Source organism: Pocillopora damicornis, chromosome 7, assembly GCF_964200805.1.
Source record: "Pocillopora damicornis chromosome 7, jaPocDami1.2, whole genome shotgun sequence".
Classification (NCBI taxonomy): domain Eukaryota; kingdom Metazoa; phylum Cnidaria; class Anthozoa; order Scleractinia; family Pocilloporidae; genus Pocillopora; species Pocillopora damicornis.
The window spans coordinates 19,166,176-19,189,402 of NC_142676.1; the positions used below are offsets into that span (position 1 = coordinate 19,166,176).

General features: G+C 36.7%; 4 protein-coding genes across 7 annotated transcripts; 3 read left to right on the forward strand and 1 right to left on the reverse strand.

Annotated features, from left to right (window-relative positions):
* Positions 1 to 4,754: 4,754 nt before the first annotated feature.
* Positions 4,755 to 8,948, forward strand: LOC113670957 (uncharacterized). The gene is made up of 2 exons (XM_027187173.2): positions 4,755 to 5,702; positions 6,252 to 8,948. The coding sequence occupies exons 1-2, from the start codon at positions 4,970 to 4,972 to the stop codon at positions 7,094 to 7,096; spliced, it is 1,578 nt and encodes a 525-aa protein (XP_027042974.2). The 5' UTR covers positions 4,755 to 4,969; the 3' UTR covers positions 7,097 to 8,948.
* Positions 8,949 to 10,483: 1,535 nt separating this feature from the next.
* LOC113671018 (membrane progestin receptor gamma-A) lies at positions 10,484 to 12,095 on the forward strand. The gene has a single exon (XM_027187225.2). The coding sequence runs from the start codon at positions 10,679 to 10,681 to the stop codon at positions 11,669 to 11,671; it is 993 nt and encodes a 330-aa protein (XP_027043026.2). The 5' UTR covers positions 10,484 to 10,678; the 3' UTR covers positions 11,672 to 12,095.
* Positions 12,096 to 12,558: 463 nt separating this feature from the next.
* LOC113671015 (anoctamin-10) lies at positions 12,559 to 20,936 on the forward strand. The gene is made up of 13 exons (XM_027187223.2): positions 12,559 to 12,815; positions 12,945 to 12,989; positions 13,864 to 13,989; positions 14,552 to 14,741; positions 15,284 to 15,462; positions 16,043 to 16,342; positions 17,346 to 17,479; positions 17,992 to 18,134; positions 18,304 to 18,437; positions 18,614 to 18,685; positions 19,143 to 19,267; positions 19,926 to 20,093; positions 20,202 to 20,936. The coding sequence occupies exons 1-13, from the start codon at positions 12,645 to 12,647 to the stop codon at positions 20,362 to 20,364; spliced, it is 1,950 nt and encodes a 649-aa protein (XP_027043024.2). The 5' UTR covers positions 12,559 to 12,644; the 3' UTR covers positions 20,365 to 20,936.
* On the reverse strand, positions 20,908 to 23,182 carry LOC113671014 (uncharacterized). Of its 4 annotated transcripts, none has more exons than XM_089211782.1 (4): positions 23,092 to 23,182; positions 22,463 to 22,658; positions 22,138 to 22,212; positions 20,908 to 21,477 (listed from the first exon to the last, which is right to left on the reverse strand). In XM_089211782.1, the coding sequence occupies exons 2-4, from the start codon at positions 22,632 to 22,634 to the stop codon at positions 21,341 to 21,343; spliced, it is 384 nt and encodes a 127-aa protein (XP_089067908.1). In that variant the 5' UTR covers positions 22,635 to 22,658; positions 23,092 to 23,182; the 3' UTR covers positions 20,908 to 21,340. The 4 variants fall into 4 exon arrangements, with proteins under 4 accessions (XP_089067908.1, XP_027043022.2, XP_089067906.1 ...); XM_027187221.2 differs by having other exon boundaries at positions 22,138 to 22,239; XM_089211780.1 differs by having other exon boundaries at positions 22,138 to 22,239; positions 22,463 to 22,684; positions 23,092 to 23,166.
* Positions 23,183 to 23,227: the final 45 nt, after the last annotated feature.

Genomic DNA, 23,227 nt, shown 5'->3' on the forward strand with positions numbered 1-23,227 from the left:
ATACTGTCAACAAGAGCTGAATAATTTTATTTTTCTCAAACGTTCCCCCTGCTGTCGTAACAGATCACCAGTAATCTTCTTAAGAGCAGTATTCATGAGCATGCGTTATCGAAAAGCCGATGTCTTAAAAACCAATTTAGTGGATTGTGAATTGGTTGGGTAACCGGCATGTTTTGAGTTCTTCCGGGTCTATTTTGGGTGCATCCATGAATTTTTTCGTAGAGGAAAATTATAGATTAAACCCTTCCAATGTTTATGAAACTTGATTGACGTTTTTTGAAAAATCTGGAATCGCGTGGCGTTTGGTACGCCATACTGGGCCGGTGAACAAATGACACAAATGAGGCAATGTATGCAAGAGTCGGAGAGGCTCCTGATTAATCGTGTGTTTGAAAAGTTTTGTTACATCGAGCCAAAAGCAAGCGGGCATAGAAAGAATGCTATTGTCAGAAGCCGCCAACAGGTCCAGGAGCTCGTATCCTCAAAATAACCCAAGATATTATAGGAAACTAATTGAGTACTTTTCTGAAGCCCTTCCGAAGACGAACCGCCATATAACATTATTCTAGATAGCTCAGTGCTGGCACGAAAGTAGGCTGCAGACTTCAAATAAGAACGGAAACCTTTCGCAAGAGAAGAACATGATTAATTCTTCATATTATTAACTTCGAATATTCAATTTTCCACTCAGCTCATTTATAATCCAATAATTTAGCCTTGAACTCCCAATTGATCCTGCTGACTATGAAATCGGCGCGAAAAATAACACTGGCACGCGCCAAACGTGTTCACACGCAAGCACACGAATCGCGCGGAGCAGTCTCGCTCAAGGCAAGTCACTTGCGTGAACGCTCCAAAGCAAGTTATTTTTTGCATGGAATATCTTCTTTTTTCCCAAATACAACTTCAAACCTTCGTAAAGCGCTGCACTGGTATCGAAGAGGTCATGGGTTCAAATCCCGTAGAGGCCTGGATTTTTTTTTCAGGCCTTAATTTCACTACAGCTCAAGTAGTGCCGGTTTATCACTGCAAAGATCGCTTTCATGTTTACGTCTTTATCCGCAGTTCAAATATATGACTTTCATATATTCACAGTCGTTTATTAATCATCGCATAATTTGCAATTTCCGCTTGTTGATTTGTGTTCATCTTTATTTTTTTATCTTAAAAAAGAAATCAGCGTTCTGAAAAGAAGCAGTGAAACTTAAAAAGTAGAAATCGGGTTGCTTTCCTTCTTTGCTACCAGAGATAAAGATTATTTTAGACGGCTTATCTGTCAGGACGGGTTTTAAATCGGGTAAAAATGTCAAAAGAAAGACAAATATATTGAATATCACATTCAGCAGATACCGATAACGACTGAAATGAATAGAAGTTTTTATTTTCCTCACTTCAAGTTTTGTATATGCAAGGCCGATTTCCTCTCATTCGACTCTAGTCTGGTTAAAAAAAAAAAAAAAAATTCGAAGCCTCGTGGGCGGAGTTTTAGGAAACCTGGAATAAGGCCAATTTACTCTTTATCTCTATTAATTTTCCCCTCATCAAACACAAACATTCTGCACAGAGGGAGTCAGTCTAACCCCTATGTAGTATTAGTACTAATTGAAATATTCTAGAATAAGGAAATGTCAGAAAACATTGCTTCCTTTGAAAAGTTTATTAAAACTCAATGAGAATATACAGTATATATTTTCCAGTTTTGAAAAAATAATTTTCGAAACAAGATCGTGCATGGTTGGATTCTAGCCGAAGTCACCGGCCTTTCAGGATTCAGTTACCGGAAAACTCTCGGTTAACACTCAATAAATTTCCTAATAGAGGGAAATCTGATTTGCATTAAATACTCCTAGAAAGAGATTAAAAGTGTTTTCTATAATTGATCAGCACTAAGTAATTTTCGGCCATCCGGGTAATTTTACCTTTAGGCAATAAAGGATTGTCCAGATCCAACAGCTCGGCCGGGTAATTAAATTTTTGAGCGGTGTACTTAACGAGGTTGTCGTGAGTGTCAGCGCTTGGCGGACGAGTACTTGTAAACTGAAAATTTAACCGGAAAGAAAAGTGGATAGGACTCATGTAAAAATAAACATTTTTGGTGTGGAAATGTCTGCATTACAATTGTCATAGAAAAGCGTTCGCCTAATATCTCTAATTGAAAAGCGTGACTTAGCTGATTTCGCGTGATCTCCAAAACAAACCGGATGTAAGGATTTCACCAAAGATCTAATTGATTCCAATCAAGGGAGCATTTTTCGATGAAAATGACCATTCATAGTGCCATGAAGCCACAAATTGACCAGTTAAGTTCTTACCTAGCCGTGAATAAACAATACAATGTATAGATCCTCAAGACGGAAAGTTTATTTTTTTTATGTGATTGAATCATTAAGAAAAAACTTTTTAGCGACTATAACTCTGATTGTTACCGTTTAGCATCACTACATAATTCAATTAATGGATGGCGCCCTTGAATGTTCAGTGGAACACGCACAAGTTCTATGCGAGCTGCGCATGACTGGCCTATAGTCGATTTGTAGAATTAATAGCTTAAACACTTCCGCTATCTAACTTTAATAACTCTAAGTTCAATCCCTTTACTTCTAGTGGGCGTCAAGTCTTGTGCAATGACGCCTTCCTTTAACAAATACTGACTTATTTATGTTTCAGCTAAAAAAGATATAACGGAAAGCAGAAAATACGATCGGGTTATATCTTTTTAAAAAAGGTGACATTATTGAGTGAGTGGGTGACTTAGAGATCCAATTACAGGTCATAAAAGCCGGATGTGTGGCCTCAAGCTAAACGGAAAGTTATATTTAGAAAGAAAACTGCTCGATCACTTTGCTAAAGTGATATCTTAAACGGGCAAGGACGGTCCACGACCCGATTTTTTCTCATTAGGAACCTTAAGCAAACCATTATGGTGACGCCAACGAGGACGTGGCAGTACAAAAGACATACTGGGCAGAACAATAGCTCAGCACGTCCTTTGCCAAACAACAACGCGAAATCACCAAAATTTGTGTGGTTTGAGAACGGAAACCCCGACGGCAAATTATTTAACTTTCCATTTGGTGCTCAACGCCGCCGCTCACATACGTTATGCTGAAGTTGAGGTGTGGCGTTGTAAGAGAAGCCATACGCGACATTCTGACTGTAATATAAATAAATATTCTAATCGACATCTTCCTCAACGTTCTCATCCTGGCTATTATATCACGTCCGTTTGGAGATGAGGAGTGACTGAGTCATGGGGGGGCGCCAGATGGGTGGAACACGATTGGGTGGGGTTCTGTAAGAGACTCCAGTCACGTACCTGGAACCATATCACGTACAGAAACTTTTGGCGTTTGGAGCAACTTTTTGCGGTTCTAGAAACCTCGAGCGATTTTGGCGTTTCATAAAAATTTTGCTTTTCAGAGCAATTTTGAGCAAAATGTAGGTTCAAGGACATATCAATCACGGGAAAGTCAACGATTTCGTAGAAAACTTCAATGTATGCGAATTTCTTCAATGTTTATCTCTGAGAATACAATCAAATGAGCTAGTTTCGTTCAAGTTCCCTCATATCGTCAGGCAAGAGGTCGAATGAACCATGTCTTTTGTTGCGTTAGATTTGAATTATTCATACATTTTGCCAATATTTAGGAGCGAGCAACTCTTTAAAGCTAAGTTTCAGGCAACATTTCTTGACCGATGTTATTAATTATTGTGAAGAACGAAAAATAAAGGTTTTAAGCATCGTTTATGCAGAAATATCAAGAAATTTGGGACCCCTATTAGAAATTCGTATCCCTACTATTTAATAGAGTGAAGAAGGAGGGAAAAGACGCTTGTTTATGGGGGGCGATTGTTTAATATTACGGCCCAAGAGTGGGCACTTAATCGGGGAAGGGTGCTTATTAGAACGTGGGCGCTTATTCGCTGTATTTTTCGGTCCTTTTCGCTGCATGAATTCAGGTTTGCCAATAAACAAGATAAAAGAGCGGTATTAGCCTCTCACGTAAGGCGCAATAAAATTCATCCATGTAATCCGCACTTTGAAAGTCTTAGCTATGCGTCGCAAATAGGGCAGCTCTCTCTTCTATTCTTCCTCGGCCTCGCTTGGAGGGTAGTCTCCTTCTCTATCTTGAATGCGCATGGGTAAGAGAATATCAACTGGTATTCTCTTGAATAAAGGGGGTTAGTTTCTAAAGAAACTGTGGTGCTGCGTCGGTAGGAGAGTATAGCAGGTAATTAAGTGTTAACAACTGGGTTGAAAACGTAAATTAGCCAGCGTAAAGAGTAAAAAAGCTGACGTTTCGAGCGTTAGCCCTTCGTTAGCTCTGACGAAGGGCTAACGCTTGAAACGTTAGCTTTTTTACCCTTTACGATGGCCAATTTACGTTTTCAACTCAGTTGTTAACACTAAATTACTTGATATTCTCTTGTCTATGCGCATGCCCTGGTAAAGGGCGTGGTCTTATCAAAGTTAATAAAACATAATAGACTCGCTCGAATACGAGAAAAGAGATTTGTTTACGAATTATCGTACTTTTCTGTGATAATCGGAAATTTTTGGGCGAATCACGCCTTCGACTCCAAGGAAAGTTAACCATTATGTGAGGTAGAAACAATAAATGGCTAAAAGTTAGTCAAAAAGGGGAACTCGACAGGTTTCTTTGCTAGTTTCTTGTTGTTGTTGTTTTTTTTTAATTCGGCCTCTACTAACTATGGTCCGGGTAAGGTGCGTGACATAACATTAACCAGAATGCATAGCGATGGTATATTTCGATTGTGGCGTCCATGGACACACTAAAAGATGCGAAATATTAGCTAAAAATATTTAATTTAATGTCTTTTTAACTGCATACTTGGAACATCTCACTTGATTTGCCTTTAATTTACAATCTGTACTATCTTGTTTGCCCAACATGTTTCGGAAGTCGTCGCTGTAAGAAGAAAGAACCGGCAGTTACGAACTCGTAGGATGAATCAGGAACAAGCCGAGGGAGAGTCACTCGAGTCTCATGTGAAGGACCTTGTGCTAGAAAGAGAAATTGGAAGGGGTTCGTATGGAAAAGTGTACAAAGCTCTATGGAAAGGAAAAGAAGTGGCAGCGAAAAGGTTTCACGCCGTTCTCGCTAATGATAGCTGCGGCCAAATGATCGCCCAATTTAGAGAACAGTTCCAGCGAGAATGGGATGCTCTCAAGTCACTCAATCATCCGAACGTGGTCAAATTCCATGAAGTTGTGTTTCCCAAGGGAAGATTGCCTATAATTATTACAGAACTTTTGCACTGCGATCTGGAAAGGTTCATTAGAGAATCGAAGTCGTCCCCAAAAGTCCCACTAATTAATCTGATATGCATAGCCTTAGACGTGATTCAAGGTCTTCAGTTTATGCATGGCTTAGAAAATCCAATTGTCCATCGCGACCTGGCGACAAAAAATATCCTACTAACAGATACCGGCACTGCTAAGATCGCGGACATGGGCGTGGCTAAAGTTTTTGTCCAAGGGTACGAAATGTATGCAACTCCCGTGCGAGGCACACCAGTTTATGCAGCACCAGAAACATATCCAGCTATGGAGAATTTTGAAATCGTGAACGATGCAAAGTATGGTCTCCAAGTGGATATATTTTCTTTTGGTGTCATGTTACTGGCCATGGCTGTTGGTCATGAGCCTAAAGTCTGGCCAATTTCTCCAATTACCAAAGGTATTATGATTATTAGTTGAGTGATGTGCAATAAATGTTTGGTGATGGGGTTTTGGTCATAAAATTACTGTTTGATCATGGGCAACCTTCCTCGTTTCCAGAGGTAACTGAGTCTTAATTAATGGCTGTGCATTGCCAACCATCACAGGTGAAAACCTGCCAAAAGAGGCCCATAGACATGTCCTTACTGGAAAAACAGCCAGTTGCCCATGACAACAATATGATTTTAACGTCAAAATGTGGTTGACAAACTTGTTGCCCTCACTCAACTGAAATTGTGGAATTTGTACCACACACACATGATGTCCTAGTATTCTACTCAAGTGGCCTAATAGCCATCTTGCTTTTAGAGCATCATCACAAGCAGTTCATTGTTTATATTTTTTCTAATAACTCAACAAAATCACGCTCTAGTACCATTAAATTCCTGCCTAAAGGAACATTTTTTCAAAATGCCTGGTTTACAATAAAGTGTTTCAATAAAGTGATTGTCAGTTATTTCTTGCAAAGAGTTTAATGTAACTCTTTTGTTATGTTAATTTCTTTCAGGCGGGAAGAAGGTTAGTGAATATGAACGTCGCAAAGCTGACATCAACGAGATGGGAGATCATTTAGTACAAAGTTTAGTACTCAGGTGTTTGGAGAATGACAGCAGCTGTCGTCCATCTGCTAAAGATATCAAAATAGAATTAGAGAAGCACAAGTGGAACCTAGTGCGGCATTCTGAGTCTTATGAAATGAATGAAGAAGCTGTAATTGAGAAGGTGCAGCGTCAACCCAGTTATGACTACAAATTTAAGATCCTCTTCATAGGCGATAGGGGAGTGGGGAAGTCATGCCTTTTTCAGCGCTTTCGAAACCCTGCATATGACATTTTTATGAGTACAATGACCATAGGCTTAGAAGTTGACATTGAGTCCTTTAAGTATGGCTCCAAGTTTGTACATTTAGAAGTAGTTGATACTGCTGGACAAGAGCAGTTCTTTGCAGTGCAAGCCATGTATTTTCGTGGAGTACATGGTATTTTTCTGGTGTGTGATGTAACAAATCGTGAAACTTTCCAGCACATTTCCAGGTGGCTTGACCTAGCTCGCCTTTACTGCACTGAAACTAATGCTTTGATTATTCTCATTGGCAACAAAATCGACCAAGGAGAGAATCGCAAAGTTTCTCGCGAGGAGGGTGAAGAGCTTGCCAAATGTCATGGGCTAAGCTACTTAGAGGTCAGTGCTTTAGATGTTGGAAATATTGAAGACATGTTCAAAACAATGATTCAGCTTCTCACACGGTCTGTTGACCTTGGTACAATTAAAATTGAACTGGTTGAGACTGATGATAAGGTAAAGTTGAAGAAAGGTTCAAAGAAGTCCAAATGCAAGTGTAACTCAACATAAAATGGCCAACATTCCTCTGTGGATGGAGAATAGATTTTTGTTGAACATTACATGTTGCAGTGTTTTACACTACATGTTTGGTTTATGTTGTATGGAGGTAGTGGCCCTAACACTGCACGAGGTAGTGTTTAGGAGTATCCTTTTTCCTGCAGGAGAGAATGCTTCTCTGTCATGGGTTACCCATTGATATTTTGACAGTTTGCTTGAACATGTTTATACACCTTGATGAAGAGAAGCTTTGTGAGAGGAGAAAGTGTCTCACCCAACATGCAAAACCATGAAACAGCCAGGGCTCAAAAAAGGCCCTTGACTAAATTCTGAGTCCACAAGCCTGATTATTAAGCAGGAGCACACCACCTCATATGGCTCACTTATTTTAACCCTGTAACTCCCATGAGTGAGAGACAGAACAAGAATGAGAACAAAGGGAAATATCAATGAGTGCTGGTAGTGGGACGGAGTGGAGTCGAATTTGTTCTGTGATCATACAAGTGATTAACAAATCAAATGACCAAAAAGTATGAGTGCGATTTGTCAATTAGGCATTAGATTACAGACAGAATTGGATGATATTAAATCCTGTTACCAATTAACCCTTTCACTCCCACAAGTGACCAAGACAGAATTTCTCCTTACAATATCAATACAATATCAAGCAGGCAGGTGATGAGAATAGAGAAGATCTATCAATCATGGGATTATTAGTTGATCCAATACCAAATTCTCTGAACTAACATCATAAGAATTGTATGGCAGATAGTAAGGAGAATTACTAATCAGATCTTGGGAGTGAAAGGGTTAATCAAAACTATGACAAAAAAACCAGATTGGTTATATACTTTCAAACTTTTTGCTTTGTGAAATGCATGGTAACAGCACCCACACTTGATGAGTACTATCCAATTACAAGTATAATGTGTACACTGTCCTTTTCATGTTCGATCAGGCTGGTGATAACCAATCATGTTCCCAAATTTTGTTATAGTTTTAATTGGGGATTATTAGTTGATCTAATACTGAAATACTGGCATCATATGTATTGTATTGTAGACAGTAAGGAGAATTATTAATGATATCTTGGAAGTGAAGGATTAAGAAGTGGAGTGTGTTATTATGTTTTAACAACAGAAAACAAATGGAAGCTTCATGTAGCTTAAAACTGTGGTGGAGATGCAATATGAATTGCCTCAGCCTCATCTTAGCTGTAGGTAGTCAACTTTTTGTCGAAGCAGAAATTTATGTGAAAGTTCCACCATTAATTAATTCCTCATGTTCTCTTTAAGAAAAGACTTACCAGTTCTAACTGATTGTGGATATTTCTCTGGAGGAGCTTTAAAGAGAGACATGGGATTTTTAAAGTTTTTTAAAGTTTTTTTTAATGCAGTGCCTCAGAAGCCTCCTATGCAACTGTTTTTTGGTCTTTCCATGGCACAAACCTATTCCCCTTTCCTACCAGATAGTGTGTTACATGACAACACCCACTGAAGAACATGAAGAATGTTGAATGTATATTGGAGATGTTATTATTAGAGGAGTTATTTCATTTTTTAGCTTTTTTTTGAAGGGGGAGGGCCTGTTCAGTAGTAGGTACTTTTTCAATTTTTGTTGTGCTAAATTCACATATATTATGCATGCAATCAAGGCAAAATGATTTACAGACAAATAGTGATTTTTAGAAATATATTAGGGAGGGAATAACAAGGAATAACTTTGCTCAGATGTGGCATTATATAGTTACAATAATGAAAATATTTCAGATAATTTGTAGATAGTAATGGTTGAAGGATAGCTAAATTTACAAAAGCTAGTGCTAGAACTCTATGTGATATTGTTTTAGATTCTAAAGGAGGGACTATTTCAAAAATGAGTGCAAGTGTTTCATCAGGGTTTCCAAAAAAAGAAAGAGAAAACCACATGACTTTTATTTTTTTCAAGTGTTTGAAACCCTGACAAATCATGATACATAGTTGCAGATATGTAAATATACCTTCTTAGTAGTTTTTGCGTATATCACTTTGTATTTTTACAGGTCATGGCTGTATTTTACTGAGTCCATAGGGCAAGTCAAAATACAAACAAGGAGTGAAAGTACTCAGTTGTAATTCACACCAAAATGACTTAAAAAGTTGTTTATTATCCAACTGCTATAGTTGATATCCATAGTGTGCATAACCAACCTGTTAAACAGGTTTTTTTACAGTACAAAACAACCAACTTTTCAATATTGTAGGATATTTACACTCAACTCACATGTCATTTGTACTCTTGGTATTATTTGACTTATTTCACACAATTTTTTCTGCACTTGCATTTCTTCACTATTTTTAATGGTAATAGGACTGAGTAGAGTCCAATTCAGTCTGTAATCATATGAGTGATGACAAAACTGGATGACTGTTTAGCGGGAGTCTGATTTGTTTATTACAAGTATGATTACAGGCTGAATTGGAGGACATAAAGTATTATTACCAATTAATCATAAAAGTTACAATTTCTGAAAAAAGAAGAATAGCCAAGATTTGCAATCTGGACTGTTGGCATAAACATTTGTGCCATAGGATAAACAAAATCACTGGTCCTCTAAAATATTGTCATTGTTCAAGGGGGAAAAAAATCTCCATTTTGAAGGAAGCCCAAATTTAGGAGTCTATGCACTGTTTCTGTGGTGATTGAAACCAAGGTTGTGATTGGTTGATTCAAACTACAACTTTGAGTGTGGTTGGCTTATTGAACTGTCTGATAACAAACTGCCCAATAAAAACTTGGCAAGTGAACTTGTGGAAAATAGGAGTCTTTAAAACCAATCACAATGGAGAAAATTGTAATTATTTATGATTAGATTCCTAATAGTGACTGACAGCAAATTTCTCCAATAAACTTGCTTGAATCAATCTAATGGTCATAAGAATGAATAAAATGATCAACAATTTAAAAGCTCCTAATTTGTCACACAAATTTTCCTCACTAGTACCACTGGAGACAAGAAGAGAACAGTGTGAAAACCCTGATTTTTCAGTCTGTTCCCCTTTCTTTGCTCAAAATTGATTACAGTTAGTGGTTGAAAGTACTAACAACTTGGTCATTGGTGACACTCTTTTTCCCAAGATTTGTCTATTTAATTTGGAAGGTTTGGTCAACTTAACTGACATTTACTTCTGTTCTTCAATCCAAATTTCCATTAGTCCAGGCCAATTTATTCTTTCAATGGAAAATCATGTACCCAAACCATTTGTATATTTCAGTACGTTTGGGATTGCAAGAAAGAGAAAAAAAAAATTAAAAAAAAAAGAAATTCACAAGTTTGAATTATGTTGTTGATATGCAACATTTTTTCCAAGAAAGCAAGATCAAGTAGTTCAAAAAGAGACGCTGTCTAATTATTATTGCATAATTTATTCATGAAAGGAAAACCACAATATTAAATATCAGCCAATGAACGTGCAGCACTACTGCGAACAATTATTTCACCGGCTTGAAATAAAAAACTGAAGTATCACGCCATGAACTGAGACCAAATTATCAGTTGTACCAAGCGAGTTCCCTGAAAAGAATTGTAAAATTATTTTTAGCTACTAAGCCAAAATGGAGAAGAAACGGCAACAGTTCGGCCTGCGCTCGGATGAAGTTCCCGCTCAATTCCGCGAAATGTTCATCTGTTCTGGCTATCGCAAACCTTACAGTACGGCGATGGATTGTGTGAAGAGTGCTTTCTTGCCACTAAACGAAACTGTCAACGTTTGGACACACTTTGTTCCTTTTCTGCTTTTCCTGGTACGTTTTGCCTTTTTATTCTCGAAATATTCTCTTATCAAGGACGCTTATGTGTATCCTTTGCTGTCATTTGCCATTGGAATCTGCGGATTTTTGTTGATGAGTTCTGGAGCACATCTCTTCAACTCCATGTCTCCGAGAGTACGACACATTTGCTTCTTCTTCGATTATTCAGCAATAAGTGTTTACAGTGTCGGAGCAGGACAAGCATTCTACTTCTACAGTCGCTCTCTGAATAGTAGTGACACTTTGTTCAATTCCTGTAGCGCTTTCCTAGCGATTTCATGTTTAATTTCCGTTTTCTCAACCTTTACCTGTTGTGCCTCGAGGCACAGATGGCCTAAGATGAAATACGTTATTCGCACGCTTTGCTTTGTGCTAGCGTTTTTCTTCAACAGTTTCCCATATTTACATCGTGTATTTGTGGATTCACCATCCCAGTTTGATGCGCCGGAAGAGCAGCTCGCCATCTCCTATTTCAGACGTCACTCGCTCTTCTACCTAATTTCTGCGTTAGCCAACATGTCGCGAATGCCTGAGCGGTTAATACCCGGTGTGTTCGATTTAGTTGGCCACAGCCATCACTTCCTCCATGTTTTCACTGCTCTTGGGGCAGCGGATCAATTCACAGCCATTCAAATCCAAATGGAATCGAGACGAAACGATTTGGAGCGTTTCCCAATTGCAACATTTGGGAACAGTTTAGGTCTTATGGTGTTTATTTGTGTAATTAACTGCGGTATAGTGTTATGGTTTGGTAAGAGTCTTCGATCGAACAAGGAGGAAGAGCACAAATCACTATAACTCTTTAAAGATGTTACGCGTTTTATTTTTCGATCGATTGTGTTACAACCTTCCGAAGCTTTGGGATTCAATAGGTGAGACTGAATAAAATTAGCATACTTCTATTCATTAGTCTTTTGTTGCTTTGAGAAGTGTTTGTGATTTTTCATTTTTCAAAAGAAACGCTTGTAAGACAGTCACAATATCACTGAATTTCGAGCTCGCAGGTAATAAAACATTTAACAGGGAATACTTCAATTGATACAAATCTAGTTTAAAATGAAATCGCTTTTTGAAGAGAAAAGTTGACAGGAAATATAGAATTTTGCTATTCTTGGTGAAATAAATTTAGAAAAACGTTGTTTGTTGGAAGAAATGTTTCTTTAGAGTAAGTTAGTAAAATTTGGTCGGCTTAATATTCGAGAAATAAACGAACAAAGATGAATCTGCCTGTGTATATTTAACCAGTTTATTGTCATAAGAACATGGGACGTGATTTCGAATGGAATTGGTTCCAGGTATAAGTACCCGCCAAATGATAGCTTAACTTGATAAAATACCCGCAGCCAGTGACGTTAATTTAGACCATCCATTTATCATAATTTATATCAAATTCAATTTTCTGCTCGGCTCTCCCCCGTACCCTTTTATTTTAATTTATTTTGTCGTTCCTGCCAAAATTGTGCCACTGAAATGTTTTAGTTTAGTACCTTTGGAGATGAAGTTTTCTGTTTTCTTTTGGCGAAGAGATGCGGTCTAAGCTCACTGACAGAGAGTTAAAAAGTTAAAAGAAATACCATACTCTGTTACAGTCTTCCTCTCTGAAAAGATCCCAAATTTAATAACGGTTCGTTCCTTTAGGTTGCAGACGAGTCTTAAGATGCTATCCGAGGGAGGGAGGGAAGGTAATCCTTGACCAGTCTGTCACACGATGTAAAGCGTGACACTGCTTTGGCTGTATCCCAAATTAAAGCTAGAAGCTAGAGATCTAAACATGACTGTCGGGGAGTTTCTTGTTTGCTTCTCGGAAAAATGTCACAAAGAAGACATAAAACAGTATATCATCGACTGCCTAAATTCTGCAAAGTTTAGCGTAACCCGAGAGGAATTTGAAGGGAAAACTTTACTGACCATCGGCGCTCAGTTCGATGTCCTTGCACAGAAGGTGAGGCTGGTGCTTAGGTCAGATATCGAACAAATTGTTTTACTCAAAGGGTATTTTTAAAAAATTATTTGGGCCTTCGATACCGTTAAGGAACAAGAAAAATTATTGAGTAGAAAACTTCTTGTTTAGGCGGAAGAGACCGGTTTGGAGAAAACAGCAACAGCTGAAAACAAGGTAAGAACGTTTATCGTGGTTGTTTGCAAGTGGATGCACTGCAGAATTTTTTATTCTTGTTTAATATTAATGACCAATATTAGCATAGGCCACGTTTTAATACTTCGTGTATCCTAGAAATATCGATTCTTTTGGAGAGTTATTATGCTTTTTGTTCCTTTAAAATTATTGAGTTTAACTAGAGAGGCAATAATGTCATATTTCCCAGATCCGACTGAGATATATTGCAACAAACTAGTGCGTGTAAACTGTCAGAATTGTTTAACTTGTACCGATAAGTTTGTACTTTGTACTTTTCCGCCACAAAATAATGGTAAAGGCAGTACTAATGATGATGATAGTGATGACAGGTAGGGTGTAATTAATCTTTTTTAATGCAGTAAATTATTCCCATTTCTTGACAAAGAGGGGGGTTACTTACACCCGAGTACCCTCTTTTGCCACACCCGTAATGACTCGAGTTTGTTTTTTTCACCCAATGTGAAGCACTTGTAGGGTGTAGTTCATTTTCTGTTCTGAACAGGCCTCCTAACCCCCCTCTCTTCCAACCCCAATTGATTCAAGGGCTCATTTATTTCTTTTTGCTTTTAATGTATACTTAGGCTGGCTTTACCCGTTCCTTTGAGTGAAAAACAGTAGGATCAGGCAAGCACAACCAATTTTGGTTCCTTTTCCACTCTTAGAAAAAGGCCTAGAAAAGGCCACTTTTTATCCTTCCTGCCCCAAAAAAGTAGTAGGTAACAGGAGGGGGCAGACAAGAGGGTACCTTTATCAAGCCTATCTATTGTCTGCCAGTAACAATGAACTAGAAGAAAACAATTTCACAGGATTGATGAACTTGAAATTCCTGCAACTTTCACATTTTTTTTCACAGATTTGCCAGTTTGTTTTTGAAAGGCTTAGTGAGTATGTTGGAAATGAAAATCAGGAAACATTTTTCACTCCAGCTGAAAGAGCATATCTGCTTGAGATTTGCTTGGAGTCTGTGCAGTATAACAGGGTAAGTTGATCCTAAATAATGTTTTACTGGACCATAGATAACAATGATTGTGGTAAGTTTGCCACAGATTGTGGTTACTCCTTGAACAGTGCATGGTACCAGCTCTTGTCAGGTGTGTTTCAATGACTTAATGCAGCTTTTTATTTTGATGACTGGCAAAAATGCTGCACTCAGCTATTTATTTATCTGAGGATTGAAGAACATGATTGTTGAATTTCAATTATGAAATTTATTAGCTGATAAAAACCTTGTGTGACATTAAATTACATTAAATTATCATTTTGTTTACAATTATTATTTTTTTAAATTTCAAATGTTCAAAGTAAAAAATAAAGGTATGATCAGATTCTTCCACGAGAAAGAAGAACCCTTTAAAATGTACTACTCCCAGTTTGTGGCTTGGTAGCCTAGTTTCTTAGTTGGTAGTAGCACCCAAATAATATCTGGGAGGCACAGGTTCAACTCTTATCAAAGCCTGATTTTTTTTCATTTCTGCAACTGCTTAAATTGTGTCTCACCGGTGAGAACCATGAATTGCTTTACTTTATTTCCTCTTTGTTAGGAGCATTTGAAGTCTCTTGGTGTTACTTTCAGAGGGGAGGGTTCATTTGTTACAGACTTGCTGCATTCCAAGCCACCAATTTTTGAGTCTGCTTTGCCTCTTCATCAACCCCATGAACAAGAGAAAATATGGAACAAAATGAAACAAAATGTGATTGTTTGTCCCTTGCAAGAAATTAGAGATTACTATGGTAAATTTGAACTTTTATCAAATGAATATTATGTTAGGATTGATTTTATGTTTATTGGTAACTGTACCAATCTGAAATGAAATGTAAGACTAATGAATATGATGTATGTACGTGTTGAATTTACTGGATAGGACCCATGATCTGCCTGTGAAAAATAACATTGATAATTGTCTTGATTATAAAAACAGACCCTCTTAAAAGGGAGAAATATCTTTAATTCAGAAATACGCAGTACCAAGAACTGTCTATTTCAATATCTTTATACTATGAATGTGTCTGTAGATATCTTATCCAGTTTCCTGCTTTTAATTGTTCCTATGATCCTTGATGTCCCTATCATACTATCCTCAGTGCCCCACTCCTTCCCCTTCAAGATTATATCTTTCAGACACTGTTATGTTCCTTATTATTCACTGAGAAAGTTATTATTGTTGTTTGTTTGTTGGGCTTTTTTTTTTAACGTGTCAGGGGTATTTATCTGTCTTTGAGGAAGCTAAGCAAAATTGGTTCCACTCTAAACAAATCTGTAACTTTTTTTGTAGGAGAAAATGTAGCATTTTATTTTGGATGGATGACATGTTTCACCTGGACTTTAGTGCCAATAGCTTTTGCAGGAGTCCTGTTGTATTTCTTCAAGCCACCTGGTGTCACTGTGGATGACAACCCTCTGTTACCATTGTATGAAGTTCTAATGGCTTTCTGGGCAATCAGCTTTCTGACAGTAAGACTTGATAATCAATTAGATCATGGCTTCTCCTGAGACCCTTGAACTCCCAAGATCTGACTTTTGATTCTCCTTTCCAGCTGCTACATATTTCCTTGCAATTTATTTACAAGAATTTGGTGCTTGATCAAGATAACAACTACCTGATAAGTTTGAGTTAACATTCATTACCTGTTTGCTGGATGATGTGTGGATGTTAAAGGGAGAAGTTACTAGTCAATCGCTTTTGGGAGTGGAAAGGTTAACTCTTTACTTAACATGCAGTAGGTTCTACAATCATGATAATGTCAGTTGCGAAAACATACAAATTTACCATCAAACTTCTCTACAAAAGCTATCAGAACATTAATTTCTTAAATTATTTTAGCTACTAATTAATCTTTCAGCAATGAAAGGGGGGTAAATTTACCAATTACTTATTGACATGTTAGGAAATTAATTTTTTCAGTATATGGCCTTGTGAACTTGTCATTTCTTTTAATTCTTCAAGTGATTTTTTTCCCATTCAGCTCACTAATTATTGCTCATTTGTAGGATCATTTGTTAAATATTAAACATCAATTTATTTCACTTTCAGGTATGGAAAAGAAAAGAATCGGAATATTCTTTTTTGTGGCGAACACACAGCCTTGAACACTTAGAACTGCTTCGTCCTGAGTTTTCTGGTGAAATACGGTCCAGTCCTATAACTGGCAAACCAGAGAAGTATTTTCCCAGATGGAAAAGATGGCTACGTTATGGTTTAAGTTTCATGTTGACCTTACCAGTCCTTCTGTTGGCTATTGGTGCAATGCTGTGTTCATTGAACTTCAATGGATACATCAAGGATAAAGAGAGTCCTGTCTACATTGCATCCTTTGCTTACTTTGCAGAACCGGTTAGTTTCTGAGCTGTTTGAGTGAACTTTTATTCTTGGTTGAAATGTTTGTCCAAACTAGTTTTGTTTGTAATTTACTTTGTTTGTATTAATCATAATCTTAATTTGAACAAGATTTTAAACAAAGAGAAAATTTTAACTGCATTTTACTTATCCATCTTCCCATTATTAAATTTATGTATATCAAGTTATCTTAATTGTAAGTGATAGTTAGTGTACAGTACATTATCCTGTTTTGATCTTTGGAAATAAATTGTATTTAGCATATGGAAATTCACTGATCAAAACATCATATTTCAAACTAACACTACTCAGCTATTAATATTTATCTGAGACTTGAAGAACATACAATTGTTGAATCTCAGTTACTAAATTTCTTAGCTGATGGAAACCTTGTCTGACATTAAATTATTCAGACTTCTCATATAATCTCTTAAATTATCATGGCTTCTCATATATTCCTCCTTCTTTCATTCATTTCTGCAAAATGTGAAAACTGTACAAAGTCATGTAGATCTTTTGTGAATTTTCTTCTTTGTGCCACTCTGTTGCACCTTGAATAGCCTGAAAACTTCCCGTCCCATAATTAACTTAAGGTAACTCCAGAAATCTTTTTAACTATTGTAATGTAATCTCTTATTGCTTCTGTAACAAAAACTCCTATCAAAAAAAAAGGTTATGGACTGTATTCAAACCTTTTAACCTCATGAGTGACCAGCTTCTAATTTCCCCTTTATGTTCCTAAAATAATAAAAGTAATACTACCTGTTGAGACATGAGAGTAAAGGAAATGATCACCAACCTAATAAGCTTTGATTGTTAAACAAATTCTCCTAGTCAGTACCATGGGAACTGTATGGAAAACAGTTTGAAGAATAGGGTGTATTCAGGGTTAGCCTTTGTATGAGGGAGTGGAATGAAAAGTGCTCTATAAGTCTCCTTTTTTGTTTTACTGTTGTTGATCATTTAATAATTTCTTTTTTATTATTATTATCATTATAAGGGCCACATTTTTGCAGCTGATAACAAGTACTATGGTTACCTGATCCCTACAATTGGCCATTCAGTGGTTATCAATATTTTGAACAAACTGTACCGTTCTGTGGCACACTTTTGTACTGATCTGGAAAATCATAGGTAATGGTTTGAACCTGTTTTCTCAAATTATTACACAAATATACAAAAAAAACTTTAGCTGCATAAGATGATTTAAAGCAATAGAAACTATGGCCAAGTTGTTCTCTACAACCTGGACAAGGAATGGCAGGTGTTTAACCCTTTAACTCCCAAGATTTCATCAGTAATTCTCCCTACTGTCTGCCATACAATTCATGTGATGTTAGTTTGGAGAATTTGAAATTGGATCAACCAATAATCCCCTAGTTGATATCTTTCTTTATTCTCATTACATGTCTGCTTGATATCATACATATAGTATAAGGAGAAATTCTGTCTGGGTCTCTACTGGGACTTAAAGGGTTAAGACATATTGAGATATAAATGAAATTTGATGAAAAGGATGTTTATTTATTAAGTGCTAGGAATCTAAATTACTTTTTGCAAATAATCCTCTGACACGCAAGAGTGATTGGCATCTGATATCTGATATAAGAACTCGATTGTTATAATTTTCTCTTGTTTTTTTACAGGACTGAAAAAGATTGGGACAACTCTCTTATAATAAAACGTGTCTTGTTTGAGGTCTTTGACTGCTTCCTTCCTCTCTTCTACATTGCATTCTACCAGCTCAATGTTGTTGCTCTGAGGAGAGAACTTGTTGGACTGTTTTGGGGTAAGTGTGTGAGTGAAGTTATACCCCTTTGGGATACACTTTTTTTTTTGGGTGGGGGCGGGGGAATTGGGAATGTCATTTGAGCAAAAAGTGGATTATTTGCAGTTGTATTTCCACTGATTCAATATTTAGATTCACCAACTTTTTTGCCTTTCTGTTTTTGTCTTAGGTGATGAAATTCGTCGCCTAGTAACAGAATCAATTGTCCCATATTTGACAGAGAAAGGTCATGTATGGAAAATACAGAGAGATTATGCTAAAAGCAAAAAGGATTCAGAAGAGAAAACATTTATTCCTTCTCAGGTGAATGCACTGATCTGTTCATCCTTTATCTACCATTATAATGCAAACATAGCTACAAGTTGCATTATTGTTTTCTTCGGATTTAATTTTTCCTTATTTTTGATGCATTTTAATTTTATTTTTGGTCTACTGGTTTTCTGGTCTTAATTTTAATTAGCACATCTTTACGATGATAGGCTCAGCGGGACATTGTTTTAGAGGAATATGAACAGTTTGATGATTATTTGGAAATGGTTGTACAGTTTGGGGTAAGTATAGTTTTTCAATTTCGCAGTTTAGGACTAGAATAAATCTGGTTATAAAGTTAGGTAATTGTACAAAAAACATGAAAAAGGAGAGTATATTTTAAATTCCAATAGTTCACTGATTCCTGACTTTTAAATTTTACATATTATGGAAAAATTAAGTCAAGTTTGTTTATTAATTTATTAGAATAAGAGAGAAGGTAACTTTTGAGCTTGGTAAAGAAATAAGAAAGATGTTTTTCATCTTGTCTCAAGTGTGGGAAAAAGAAAAATTCGGAGTCCCCATGAGGAATCTAACTACAGACGTTCAAATTCTGTGCTCCCTTGCTCTACCACTGAGCCGCAGAAACTCTATGGTGAGCAAGGCCCATCACAAAGTTCATATATGACACATGTACTGCATACTTCTAGGATCAGCAATTTCAATAGCAATTAATCAACAATTTCTTTTGTTCACCAGTATGTGACACTGTTTGCTTCTGCATTTCCACTTGCTGCTGTTGTGAGCATCGTGTTCTTGTTCATAGAGGGAAGGGCTGATTTGTTCAAGTTACTTTATGTGTGTCAACGACCACGAGTAAGAAGGTATGTCCAGGGTTAGTTCCTTGCAGGTCAACATGAACATGCACACAGTACCCCAGAACTTCTAAATTCTCAAAATTCAAACTGTCTTTCGCTTGTCTGTTGGCTCAAACTAATGAAGACTAAAACAATTTATTGTTATCCTGCAAAATAACTTGAATTAGCCCCAGGCCTCTGTACTGCAACTGGTCAGCTGTTGAGTGACATTTGTCCCTTCTGTCCCCCAGGAGCTCCTTGTTTCCTTATCAACTCTTTACCTCCCATGAGTGACCAGGAGAGAATTTCTCCTTACAATATCAAAACAATATCAGCATAGAAGTTATGAGAATAAAGTAAAATATCAATTAGGGGATTATTAGTTGATTCAATACCAAATTCTCCAAATTGACATCATAAGAATTGTATGGTAGACTGTAAAGAGAATTACTAATGAGATCTTGGAGTTAAAGGCTTAAAGACGCCTGAACACATTCGCTGTCTACATTGTTCGCTGTATGAGTGAATTTTAAGTAAGAGTGGTGTGGCAAGGAATAATTTCATCCAGGAAGAGAAGAAAGTTCTCTATTTGGTCACTTCAAAGTCATTAAAAAGAATTCCTCAATATCTTGTCCTAGAATTCTCCGTGTGGTTGCTAAGCTAAGATTTATAAGTCCTTTCGCAGGGTATCCAATATTGGTGTGTGGTACAATGTCCTTTACCAGATGATGGTCCTCTCCATGCTTACAAACAGTTTAATTGTTGGATTTTCTTCGGAACAACTTGCTGTTTGGTGTCCCTGGATGTATGAGACCATTGACAATGATCAGTTCATTGTTTCTGGATATGGAAGGTAAGTAGGATGAATGAGATCATAAGAAACACATAACATTTCCCATTGTTTTCTGTATTAATATTATTCATTTGCACTTGGAAATCTCAATTTGTTTTTATTTTTCAGGTATGTTGTGGCTATTGTGTTTTGCATTGAGCATTTCTTGATACTGTGTGCTGTAATAGCAAGATGTTTGGTGTCTGAAAAACCCAAGTGGGTATGCATTGCAGTTGCCAAAGAAAATTATGAGAAAGCACAAGAAGAGAAGAGAAAACAGAAAACTGAGTAGGGAACATGGCTTGAACAGTTTGGCTATCTTCTCAATTTCACAAATGTGACTCCACTGATGTCTGCTGGTATTAAACACACTTGGAAACTCAGGAAATCTAGTATCTAATTAGGTAGAATGCAATATTTAATTGGACTAATACACTGTAGTAATTAACTCATTGACGCAATGATCAAAGTTTTAATGCACAGTGCTTTATCATTTTCCATTGCTCTTTATTAGTTCTAGGTCAAGTTTTTTCAGTTTGTTTTTGTTTATATTCCTGGATGTTTTCTCTCAGATAAAGCATGAATCTCTAATTGCTAGCTCAAGAAATATTGATATTAGAAATTATAAATAGAAATTTAATATTTCAAACAGTTATTTTTGTGGATAATTTATTCAACAATTCATTAAAATTATTTATAGCTGCACAATTTGTGGGAAATATATTCAGTACACTGTGTTTAAAGAAGTTACTCATAAAAGTCTGTAACAAAAATATCCAAGAACTTCAATTAATTGTATTTGTAAGACCAAAGTATGTGCTGCAATACACCAAATAAAGTTGGAATTAAAGATAATTTATTGACGGTATGCATAAATATTTTACATTATGTTTGCCCCAATTTTCTGTTTTTGTTAGTTGGAACAGAGGCTAATTCATAAAAACAAGTTTGAATGATTACCATTACATTCCAAATTTTCGGTTTTCATGAAAGTGCAGTTGTTACTCATTCAAACTTCTTTATCTAATGCCCAACATTGTATAACTTACTATTGCATAATGTACATCCAAAACTCTGACTGAACTGTACATTCAACAAAATTTTTGTAAATATGCACGCAATATCTAACCTCAGATTTAGTTGAGTAAAACCAAATTTAATGTTGATTTGTTTCAAAGCTAAGAACCATACAATATCCTGATCTCGATGTTAAAAATTGTTTTTTCACAAGGTACAATTGGGAGATGTGTGAAGGGTCAGGATGGCCATCAAGCAAATATTTCTTCCCCTGAAAACAGGTTAATCTCTGGAACTGTGCCCTGCTTTGGTGACATATCCAGCCTCCTTTCCTTTCTGTTAAGTGATTTATTTTCCATCATGGGAGAGAAATGTGGAACAACTTGTTCTGGAAAAAATGCAAGGGTACTTCTTTCTCATGTCACAGTTCAGTGGTTGACTCTTGCCCAAAAAGATCTAAACTAAACTTTTGACCCAGTGCATGTGCCCATAAGAGTACTCAAATGATGAACTTAAAATTTGTGGAAGCCATTAGCCACACAATTTAACTACTTGACACTGCAATAAAAGCAAAAGCTAAAAACCATTTTTGCTCAGGGATTTGAAAGACATAACATTTTGATGTAAAACTAACAACTATGGAAGTTACAATGGATCTTACCCTGTGTTTACCATTTCATGAGTGCAGTTCAATACAAAGGTCTATATTTCAAGCCCTTGTCCTTTCCTTGTAGATGTTTTTTTTCATAGTAAATACAAAGGAGCTCAATTATTGCTGACTCTATCAATTTTACTAACTTTGCACTAACCATGTGTGAGGACTGTACTGAGGAATATTGGCCTGAGGTCATGGCAGTACAGCTTGAACAAGTGCAGTCAGTAAGTGGTTTATTACATGGCACTTGGACCAAACTTGTTTATCTTGAATTTATTGGCTTTTGCAAACAAAACCAAGGACTGAGTGGAAACCAATCAAAAGGTTTCAATTTAACTCAGGACTACCTTGCCATATAGAAAAAATGATTTATTTTGAAAGTTTGGAGTTTACCTCTTTGTGAATCAGAAGAAACATTTATCCTGGTTGGAGTTGCTTGTGGTGTTGTTGGATTGGAATTTGATGGGACTACAGGTGTGGGAGAAAGAAAAGTTCCTGTCAGAAAAAGAAAAGAGAACAATTGCAAAACTTAGCTTGCAAGACAGCTGGTTTCTTTCCAATGTATAAAAAGGTACAAACGTTTCTTCCTTTATTTAATGAAGAATAACACCAAGAGCGTAGGGAAGGGTGAATTGTTCTCTTGCCACAATCCCTTTGGCTTTCTTTAAACTTTCTTGCATTTGCACAGATTCGAACTTTTCTTTACACTTAGGCTTACCATTTCGAAGTATATTATTTGAAGAATAGTTGTTGTTTCTCGCGAGTTCGACGTCGGGAACCAATGGGATTGGTGATTGTGTCGCAGGTCTCCTAGTTGACAACAAAAATGGCGAATTTGGAACGTGATGAAACAGAAACGGAGACTGCGTGTAACTGAATGGTACAGTCATCTGAGATGGTTTCAGTTTACTCTTCTGTGTAGAGTAATATGCTTTATAAGCTATATAAAGGAATAAACACAAAAGACACGAAACTATTTAACCTAAAATATGCAGATTCCAAGTTTGCGGCATGTCACTAATAGAGTTCTTTCCACGGAGTATTTTAATTGCGCGGGGTTTTAGTATTAGTGTTTTTTTAATTGAGGTCCTCTTATTGTTCGCGAGAAATTTGAGGCGGAAGAAAGTGAAAAATGCCGTCCTCGCTACTTGTAAAAGCCATGGAATCAGTTCGCTAGATTTAAATTAAGGAGAATCTCTATGTAATCCGTACTTCGAAGACTTGTATTCCTAAAACGGGATATAAATTCAGAGGGGGGACATCTATTTGCGAAAAATGAACGGTATGGTAAATTGTTAGACGAAATGTTTTTCCCTTAATAAAAAATAACCGAAAATTAATGGTTACCTGTCTAGAACACTGAAGAATAGAATTCCGTTTTCCTCCTCTCTGGAAATTTGCACTTGAATCCCCGCGCTCTGCGGCTCGTTTTTCCCGCCATTTTCGATCGGTAGTAACCGACGGTAAGGTCGGAAAAACTTGA

Excerpts from the sequence above, each read along its gene's own strand:
- LOC113671015 (XM_027187223.2), top strand. The coding sequence starts at position 12,645 with ATGACTGTCGGGGAGTTTCTTGTTTGCTTCTCGGAAAAATGTCACAAA. Across the intron at positions 18,686-19,142 it reads AAATGGTTGTACAGTTTGGG|TATGTGACACTGTTTGCTTC; the intron begins GTAAGTATAGTT and ends TTTGTTCACCAG. Across the intron at positions 20,094-20,201 it reads ATTGTTTCTGGATATGGAAG|GTATGTTGTGGCTATTGTGT; the intron begins GTAAGTAGGATG and ends TTTATTTTTCAG.
- LOC113671018 (XM_027187225.2), top strand. The coding sequence starts at position 10,679 with ATGGAGAAGAAACGGCAACAGTTCGGCCTGCGCTCGGATGAAGTTCCC.
- LOC113670957 (XM_027187173.2), top strand. The coding sequence starts at position 4,970 with ATGAATCAGGAACAAGCCGAGGGAGAGTCACTCGAGTCTCATGTGAAG. Across the intron at positions 5,703-6,251 it reads AATTTCTCCAATTACCAAAG|GCGGGAAGAAGGTTAGTGAA; the intron begins GTATTATGATTA and ends AATTTCTTTCAG.
- LOC113671014 (XM_027187221.2), bottom strand. The coding sequence starts at position 22,634 with ATGACTGTACCATTCAGTTACACGCAGTCTCCGTTTCTGTTTCATCAC. Across the intron at positions 22,240-22,462 it reads AAATAATATACTTCGAAATG|GAACTTTTCTTTCTCCCACA; the intron begins GTAAGCCTAAGT and ends TTTTTCTGACAG. Across the intron at positions 21,478-22,137 it reads TTCTTCTGATTCACAAAGAG|AACAAGTTGTTCCACATTTC; the intron begins GTAAACTCCAAA and ends CATTTTTTCCAG.